The following is a 10,710-nucleotide window of genomic DNA, read 5'->3' on the forward strand; positions in this document are numbered from 1 at the left end:
CCCCTTGATAGTACGACATACATATATTCAAGATCAAGAGAATATAACCATTTCAACCACTTGAGTCTTCAATGTCTTTATATGCCATTTCTTCTCAATATCACTTCATAAGGGGTTGCAATCAACTTTATCTCATCTCTTTGAGCAAACATACCTTGAGCATGTGACTTGAACCATCTCAACACTTGTGAGTTGAATCCATGGTTTTAAGTCACTTCCACTAATGATTTGATCCTCAACACAATATGACTCCTCATAGCTCGATTAGTACCTCGACTCAATGCAAGTACTCTCTTCTTCACCTTAGCCATGGTACCTTGGAGTCCTTTCCTTGCTATCTTCACCCTATCAAGCCATACTCAGTCACATCATATTATGTATCCATTGAAAAACCATTTCTTCAATATTGTGATCCTTGCTTGAATATCTTCTAGATATGAATGTTGAGATTAATCAAGCTTCAGTTTGATTCACATAGAGACATATATGAATCAACATCAATATGGTCAAGCCAATTCATGATTCCTTGTATCCTTTTCATTTTGGCTTGACACTCCTAACACTCATTTTAGTATCTGTCTTCATACTTCTAGCTTGATCAAATCAATGCAAAGTGATTTTCCAAATCTTTACCCATTCAAGCAAACCGATGTATAGACTGACTTATATCCAATATGAGTTGTGTCCTTTGTCATTTGACCTTTGCTTGACATTTCCTTACTTATGCATTCTTGATTCATTCTTCAACCTTGATCAAAGCTAATTCACTATCAAACTCTTCTTGTCTATGAAAAGCAAGCCATTATTGAAACCAATCCAAAATCATCAACTCATGTCTCATTTACCATTTGCCAAATATGCTTGCTTTCACATGATGCTATGATATCCCACACCATAGAAGCCATTTCATCAACTCCATTTGCATTGTTGTCTTTGTCTTGAACTAGATTGTTTCCATAATCTTCCAACACAACAATACACAATTTGGCCTTCATTTCAACACTATGTGGAATACGATCAAGTTTGCTTTCTTGTTGAACCTTTATACACTTCTCATTTCACAATCCACAAGTGTATGCAATAAGCTCAATGTCCTATTCAACACTTAGCAAACTTGTTAGACCTTGAATTGTATTGTCATTCAATTCATCAAAACCCACTAAAGGGCTCAGTGCACTTTCAATCTCCCCCTTTTTGGTGATTGATGACAACACAATTAAAGCTTACAAGAGATTGATAAATATTAAGATTTTGAATCCTATGATATAGTGAGCTCCCCCTAAATGTATGCATTGAAAGGAATTCAAACTTTGGCCTCAAATGCCAAAAGCACATATTTAAGATGAAGTGTGGGAACTCACGTATATCTCAGCATCCGTGGGGTGCAAGGTGTCAACATGATAAACGTGATGCTCATGACAGTTCATGCACTCAAGAAGTTTCTAAAGCTGTCATGTGCGGCACTTTCGTGAGTGCACGTGGCACTACCACACAAATACACCATTCAAGGCATGAATGCCACATACTAGCATAAATAGTCCTTATCAAGAGCATCAATTTAAACTATCCTTGCACACACCACACAATGAAATTTGAAAAATCTTACATGCCTCTCTTTTACCCCTTTAGATCCACATATCAATCTCCCTTACATTCTCTCCTAATATTTCCCCCCCCCCCCCTTTGGCATTAATCTCCAAAAAGGATCTTTCTACCAAAAGAAAGAAATGATGGCAGACAAGTGAGGGCAAGATGTAGGTAAAAGTTTAGCATATAGGATTTCTCACCTGAGTTTTCTACCAAACAAAGTATGCAACAATTTAAGTCAAGATTCTTAAGAAGTTAGCATATTTAGCTCATACCTCACTTAGATGACATCTTTTAATATGAGACTAACTCATCCCATCACAACAAGAGGTATCAACCAAATATCTAAAGAATTCTCTAATCGTCACCACAAGAACAAACTCATGGTGTGACTCAAAATATTGCATACACATGCACACACTAGCATATAAGGGCCTAGATGCACAAAGGTAATACAAGAGTTCATGGAGCGATATACCTTTATTCTAAGCCTCATAATCTCCATCATGATAATGATTTTCATTAGTTGGATTTAGTGCTTTGATGGGCTTAGCATTTCTTTATGCAAAAAGATTTCATTTGTGCCCATCTCTCTTCATCATTATCTTCAAGGAGATATCACAAACTTGTGCTTAATCTCGATTGAAAGTCCATTGCTAGCTCTTGTTACCATTTTGAGATACCAATTGAAGATATATTTCTTGATATACCAAATTAAAAGATTATCCACCAATACCAATTGAAATATGATCTTCACAAATTGACACCAATTGAAAGAGTCTTCACAAGTTGATGCCAATTAGAATGGATTTTTGTATCTCATAATGTCACCTAGGGAATGCTCATAAAGACAAGAGATAGCATTAAATTACACAAGCTAGAGTTTCACAACTAGTGACCATTTGGGATGTGGAAGGCATGTAGATCACTAATTGCAAAACCTCATAACATAGACTAAATTCACCTTTTTGATAGTGCATACATATATATGTGGAAGGCAAGAACATATGCACTTTTGGCCAATTAAGTCCAAACAAGGGAATTTAACCTATATTATGGAGAGTAGCTACTCAAGAGATAAACTTGCAATCCAAATGAATATGAGAGATAACTTTACCAATTTGGATTGAGTTAGTTATGTAGCATACCCAAGAGAAACTCATTCTCACCAAGCGACTACACAAATTCACTAGAAGAAAAGGTTTAGTCTCAAAAGACACAAGACATAGAATGGGATCCCCCTTAATATGTGCATCAAGTACTTGAATTACTTGTGAAATGCACTTGAATCGGTTTAAGAGTCTAGAGGAGTTCATCCTATATCTTGGTCAGGGCATGATAAATTTGCAACAATTAAAACTATGCCAAGGAAACATACCACCACCAAGGTAGATAGATCACCACACAAAATTTCATTTATATGACCATCATAAGTGAGACTCAATTATTTTGATGGCCATAGTTCTCACTTGATGAAATGTGGTGAAATTGAGCTCACTCTTTGTTGACATGATCTTGGATGATCAATGGAGTGAATCCATGTGCACTTGATGAACTAGTGGAGAAATAATAATGAAAGTGCACTTCTTCAATTCTTTTCATCTCCAACTCATTCAAATCTAGTTCCATTAAAGGATTAGGACATCCGACACTAAACCAGCAACACTTGGTTTATAAAGACCGAGACCTCATAGAATAATCTTTGGAGCACCCAAAGATTTCATTGGAACTATCCATCCTCCTTTGATGTTCTCCTTTCACTTACTGAATTTGATTTTGATCTTCATCTTAAGCATGAGAATAATTCCAAAACCAAACTGATGTTTCTCATATTTATTAATTCTTCATGACCAACTTGAGAGCCAACTTAATCTTGTTGTTACAATACAATCCAATTGCATACAGTGAGTTTTTAGATTCCGTCTTCCTTAGAGGGAAATTCATATCTCCCAGACTACTAGTCCAATATGCATGAAATTTATTAGAGATGTGCACATATGAGTCCTCTAACTTCTGTACAAATTTCAGCTCATTTGGACTCCATTTGATCAGTCAAACCAATTTTCTACCAAAAGTGCTAGAGTCTGAAACTGCAGTGCTGAAGCTGACAAAATTCAACTCAAAACTAATGTTCTTCTAAACCAATCTTCATTCCAATTGTACAGCAACAAGTACTAGATGTATATAGCATGCTCAGAAAGTTTCAGGCCAATTCATTAACATTTGAATCTCCAAATCGATGCCTGATGGTAGCCAACTCAGAATTTTAATTTTCTGGACAGATTTGATAATTCCCAATTCTTCTCTTCTTCTTGTCCAATCTTGAGGTGAATTTGGTTGAGAATACTCACAAGATGTTATTTCCATCCAGTCCTCTTATCAAAACTTGTAGTCTTGTGAATTCTTCCAATATAGCTTATCCAACTCAACCTCAAACTTGATTTTATTCAAACTGAGATTTTGGTCTCTTTGGCCTCTAGCAACCTCATCTTAATTTAGGTGAAGAGTAACTTTTAGGCTTGTGATATATCCAATTTGACAAGCACATCCTATTCTTATTGATTTTCTATAAATAATCTCAACACAAGAGGGCATCAGTAACACAAGCACTAGTTTCTCATTTAGTAACCCTTTATATGTGGATGGCAAGTGGGCTACCAAAATAAAGAAACCTCATAACATGGATTAAATCTTCCTTAAAACCTCATGCATACTCTTTAAGTGGAATGTAAATGTGAATGTGCATGGTTGGTCAATTAAGTCCAAAGGGTAGATTTAATTAAGCCATATTATGGTGAGTGGCTAATATAGATGAATCAATTCCAAATTAATTAGAGAGAATACATCACATGATTTTAGATTGATGGCCTCCATATGATAGCATACTCCATTTGAGAAACACATTCTCATTTAGTGAGACTACATCTATCACTTTAGAGAGAAAGATTAGTCTCACAACTCTAGTCATAGAGTAAATTCCCTTTTGGTAAATGCTAAAGTATTTGAATTTCTCACATAGCACTTTATTCATTTAAGAACTTGGAATTTCACTCTATATATGGGTCATGGCAACAAAAGGATAATCAAATTGAATCATGACAAGAGATACTCACAACCATTATAACATGTAGATGCTTATAAGATGAGAATGGGAATTTTGCAATCTACCATATGAGAGGATTCCATCAAGTAGAGGTTTCTTGAATTGTAAATGATAAGTTCCTCTACTTTACTTGAGCTTGATTCTTCATTCTTGGCATTCTTGGAAATTACTTGTATCCTCCAATGTGAGCCAAGTTTCCAAATCCTTCAAACCAACTCATAATATGCATGGATGAACATAAGCTTCTTCATCTTGAAATTCTTGGTTTGAAGTCCACAAAAGAAACTCAAGTCATCTATGTTGCTTGGTGTGGATGATCAATTCACTTCCAATCATACTTTTCTTTCATGACGAACAACCAATGTATATCCTCAAGTGCTTTCTTTCCCTAAGTGGCTACACAAGACACAAAGGAGTAAAGATTAAAAATAACTTACACTTGAGATTTAGTTGTTACCACCCTTCTAGAATGTAATGGATGAGGTGGTCTCTTCATCTTCATCTTGCTCAAATACAGGTTGTAGGTTTTGTCCTCGAACTGGACAGTTGTCAACTGCTGCTCCCTTTTGCTGCGTGGCACTGCCGCTCGGAGGTGTAGCACTGCTGCTCCCTGGCACTGCCGCGAGTGAATGCGGCACTGCTACAGGTGCTACATCAGCTGATTTTGGAGCAGCTGCAACTTGAGGATCTTCCTCTATAGTGGCCTAGATTTCCTGTGGTCTAACAGCACCAATAGCCATTTGCTTGATTGCCTTGCAAGGTGGTTCCTCATTTCCTACAACATGAATAAGATCTTGCTCTACTAGAGAGCCATTAAAAGCATCATATGGCAAATGGTTCATTTAAACTTGAAGTACTCTAGCCATTCTTAATAATTTACAAACACACACATATTTGTGAACTACTAGAGACTACACAAGTCAAGTGGCTAGCTAGCAAGGGTTAGGTACTAGTTACAAAGGTGAATATGAAGTTTGAAATATTTCCATTGATTCATCTTTGGGTCAACCATATAAGAAAAGACAATATGAATTGATTGATAGCTTGAGTGAATATTTTCAATCACTTTGCTCAAACACCCCGAAGCTACATACCACCTTCAAGTATCTACAAAACTTATTAAGCACAATTTGGTACCCATACCTTGATGGGTCCATCAAGGTTAGTCACAAGAGACTTAGGCACCTAAATAGCCTTTGTGCTAGCACTTGGTGAACTAATCACCTTTCTAGCACAAGTGTCATTTTTGGGCCTCCTAAGAAAATTTGAATCAATTGATGAGTTAATCTTAGGAGTGTTACCCATGGGACAATCCATACATAGGTGTCCCATTCTTCTACAAGTGTAGCATAGGCGTCTCTTGTTCTTGTTAGCCTTCTCTTCTTGCCTTTTGCTTGCTACCTTACTAATGAGCCTCTTTCTTGATGACACAAGGCCGTCACTTTTCTTGTTAGGACATGAGCCAATTTCATGTTCCTTCTCATTGCATCCATAACACTTCCTCTTGCCTTTTCTTGTCTTCTTGTTTGGAAGTGTGGCTTGGTCATCAACCTTGTTGGAACACATGGAGGCATTGTGTCCCATGTTGGAGCACTTGACATGAGCCATCTTGTTCTTCTCTTAGATCTTGCTCATGTCCTTCTCTTCTTTCTTCAAGGAGCAATCTCTTACATGGTGACCCTCCTTGCACTTGAAGCAAGTGATGAGAGTCTTCTTAGGTTGAAGTTGCACCTTGGTGGCCTTGGGGGTTTTGCTGTTCTGCCTAGGTGCGGCACTACCGCACTAGGATGCAGCACTGCCGTGTCCTCAAACCTTTGCAACCTTGAGCAGAATTGCTACATTATGGATAGATTGCACTTCTCCAAATTTCCCTTTGACTTTGCCATTGTTGGACTTGTGACCTTGTTGATGGGGTTTCATTCATGCAACGGTTGATCTCTTCTCAAGCTTCTTCACCATGTCTTCACGGTTATCTTGAGAAGGTTGAGCATTGCACTTGCCCTTCCATTGAATCAAGTCCCTTCTTAGCCTCTCAACTTCTTCCTTGAGCTCTTCATTTTCTTTTGTGACAAGATCATCATAGTTTTCTACAAGTATATGCTCAACGGAAGGTTGGCTTGCTTGAGAGCAACAATTGTTAGCACATGATAAAATAGATGAAATTTGTGTACATGTGCACTTGTGAGTGCGAGGTTGATATGATTTTACCATTGTTACCATAACCTCATGAGCAATTTCTAGCATGAAATGAGAATCTATAAGCTTCTCATGAGAGCACAAGAGCCCATCATGACTTTCTTGCAAAGTCTCATTCTTGCTAGTGAGCCTTTCCACTTTGTCCTTGAGCATATAATTCTCATCTTCTAATTGAGCAACACAAGATAGAGAGTTAATAGTACGGGTTTTCTCAATTGACAAGTTTTCATACCTTTCGACCAAACTAGCATGAGAGCACTTAAGCTTTTCATGCTCTTTGGTCAACTTCTCCAAGCATTTGATCTTTTTGATGAGAAACTCTTTTTGCTTGTGAAGTGTTTCTTCTTGCTCGTCAGTTTTCTCTATGAGCTTGAGCACCATCAACTTGTGTTTCTTGCTTAGATGTGCAAGCTGTTGATTGAACTCATCATCATCACTTTCATCTTCACTCTCACTCTCACTCTCATTTGCCACATTCTTCTCTTTCTTTGCCATAAGGCCCACATGAGAAGTGGCATAGAGAGTTGAGCTTCTTGGTGAGGTGGATTCATCATTTGGCCTCCACCGATCACAAGCTTCTTCTTCCTTCAAAATGTTAGTCTCACAAGAACTAGAGGAAATAGAAGTACCACATGTAAAAGCATTGTCCCCAATCACCATTTCGTTACCTTCTACATATGTTGGTGAGGGAGTGGATGTGGCATGATCACTTTGACCTTTTGAGAGAATTACTTGAGGCTCTTCATTTGTGGGTGAAGTTGAGAACTCCTCAAGTGGTTCCTCCAGTGAGATCAACTCCTCATCACATTTGGACTTGCCATATCTATCTTTGAGCGTGGTCCAAATGGGATGAGCATCCTCAAGCGGTTCACCATCTCCAAATATGATGGCATCAAAAACATCTTCACTCAAAGCACTAAATAAGACATTAGTAGCTTGAGCATTGAGTTGTAAGCATTTTACTTCCTCTTTAGATAAGTTGGCCAATTCAGCACTAGGAGGTGAAATGCTCACATCTACAATCCGCTCGATTTGAGGACCCATGTCCCTAAAAACAGTAAGCACACTAGTGGACCAAGATGCATAATTTAAACCATCTACGAGTAGAAGTTCTAGAGATACCTCTTCACTTGTTGACATCGTCTCTCAAGGCGGTTAAGCCCAAATTGAGAGCCTAGCTCCGATACTAATTGAAAGGACCTTGATTTCGCCTAAAGGGGGGTGAATAGGCCTATTTAAAACAAACCCTAGCAAAAGTTAAATTCTGAGTGCAGCACTGCCGCACTGTAGCACTGCCTCACTAAAATGTAGCACTGTCGCGCCCCTGCAGATAGCTCAACAACAGTTGCGCCTAGAACCCACACTCAAACCAAACTTGGGGATGTGCTTGGAGATGTCCAGTGTCAAGTCCACGAAGTATCTGCACTCACAAACGCGCACTACCAAGTAGATCGAGTGGAACACAAATAATACAATTCAAAACATAGAGAGGGGACACACAATTTATCTCGTGGTTCAGCTCGCCACCAAGGCTTGCCTATATCCATGTTGTTGAGGAAGCCACAAAGGCTTTGGGTCTATTCCAACCCTATCCTCTTCTCAAGTCCAACACCGAGGTTGAACTTGAGGGTTCCACTAAGATCTCAGGGCAATACAAACTTCTCGTGGCTCACCACAAGCATGGGAGCTCGTCGGGCTATGCCTAGCCATCTAGGAGGCTTCACCTCCAAGAGTAACAAATGCGCAATGAAGATTAACGAAGCCCGACAAGTGCTCAAGGTTTGGTTTGCTCTCTTTTGCTTAATCTCTCACTCTAACACTTAATCACTCACTAAACACTTCACTCTCACTAAGAGAGGGTTGGGGAGAGCTTCACAAGGCTTTGGAAAGGGTTTGCAATGTTCTGGTCATCAGCAGCCTCACTAGGAGGCATGGGATGAGTATATATAGCCACCCCACAAAAACTAGCCATTGCATTTCAAAAACTAGCCGTTATAACATGTACAGGTGCGGCACTGCCGCAGCTACTCGCGGCACTGCCGCAATGCAGCACTACTGTGAAAATTCGCGGCACTTTCGCAGCCCTGAAAAACAGCACAGGTCACCTCACGGAAAATGCCGTAACTTTTTACTCCAAACTCCGTTTTTAGTAATCTTAGACTTTCCGAAAAGCTTGTTTCGAGGGCTATCCAACCCATCAGTGAACAAGCCCCAAGATCAACAAGTGCAAGTGTGGTTCTAATGTATTTCTCTCATGTTAGCACTTGGGTTCGGTTAGTTTGAGCACTTGAGACTTGTCTATGATTCGTATTGCATCCCCCTTGATAGTACGACATACCTATACTCAAGATGAAAAGAATATAACCATTTCAACCACTTGAGTCTTCAATGTCTTCATATGCCATTTCTTCTCAATATCACTTCATAAGGGGTTGCAATCAACTTTATCTCATCTCTTTGAGCAAACATACCTTGAGCATGTGACTTGAACTATCTCAACACTTGTGAGTTCAATCCATAATTTCAAGTCACTTCCACTAATGATTTGATCCTCAACACAATATGACTCCTTATAGCTCGATTAGTACCTCGACTCAATGCAAGTACTCTCTTCTTCACCTTAGCCATGGTACCTCGGAGCCCTTTCCTTGCTATCTTCACCCTATCGAGCCATACTCAAGTCACATCATATTAAGCATCCATTGAAAAACCATTTCTTCAATATTGTGATCCTTGCTTGAATATCTTCTAGATATGAATGTTGAGATTAATCAAGCTTTAGTTTGATTCACATAGAGACATATATGAATCAACATCAATATGGTCAAGCCAATTCATGATTCCTTGTATCCTTTTCATTTTGGCTTGACACTCCTAACACTCACTTCAGTATCTATCTTCATACTTCTAGCTTGATCAAATCAATGCAAAGTGATTTTTCCAAATCTTTACCCATTCAAGCAAACTGATGTAGAGACTGACTTATATTCAATATGAGTTGTGTCCTTTGTCATTTGACCTTTGCTTGACATTTCCTTACTTATACATTCTTGATTCATTCTTCAACCTTGATCAAAGCTAATTCACTATCAAACTCTTCTTGTTCATGAAAAGCAAGCCATTATTGAAACCAATCCAAAATCATCAACTCATGTCTCATTTACCATTTGCGAAATATGCTTGCTTTCACAATGATGCTATGATATCCCACACCATAGAAGCCATTTCATCAACTCCATTTGCATTGTCTTTTTCTTGAACTAGATTGTTTACATAATCTTCCAACACAACAATACACAATTTGGCCTTCATTTCAACACTATGTGGAATACTATCAAGTTTGCCTTCTTATTGAACCTTTATACACTTCTCATTTCACAATCCATAAGTGTATGCAGTAAGCTCAATATAATGTTCAACACTTAGCAAACTTATTAAACCTTTAATTGTATTGTCATTCAATTCACCAAAACCCACTAAAGGGCTAGATGCACTTTCAAGAACATATGCCTTCTTCTGAACCTCATTCACCGCCTACACTATGCAAGCTCATCGGCGTGGGCAGCCTGGATTAGGGAAAGAGCTGACATTGTAAACATGAAGTGCGACAACATTGGACACCACTGGGAGCTTCTGAGATCTCTACTACTGCTCTATCAGGCGCTGACAACTGTGCAACTGGAGGACGACCGATCGACCTTATTCTGGTCAGATGTCTGGATTGGGGATGATGCCCTGGCTGGTCGCTATCCTAGATTATTCAGTCATTGCATACTGCCAATCTTCAGGGGGTGTTTGTAAATCGGCTGTCTGCATAGGCTCAG

The 10,710-nt window shown here is 38.8% G+C and overlaps 1 protein-coding gene across 1 annotated transcript; it reads right to left on the reverse strand.

Moving 5' to 3' along the window:
• Positions 1-6,610: 6,610 nt before the first annotated feature.
• Positions 6,611-7,930, reverse strand: LOC136479111 (uncharacterized). Its single transcript, XM_066477081.1, has one exon. The coding sequence runs from the start codon at positions 7,928-7,930 to the stop codon at positions 6,611-6,613; it is 1,320 nt and encodes a 439-aa protein (XP_066333178.1).
• Positions 7,931-10,710: the final 2,780 nt, after the last annotated feature.

Source organism: Miscanthus floridulus, chromosome 9 (assembly GCF_019320115.1).
Source record: "Miscanthus floridulus cultivar M001 chromosome 9, ASM1932011v1, whole genome shotgun sequence".
Lineage (NCBI taxonomy): Eukaryota > Viridiplantae > Streptophyta > Magnoliopsida > Poales > Poaceae > Miscanthus > Miscanthus floridulus.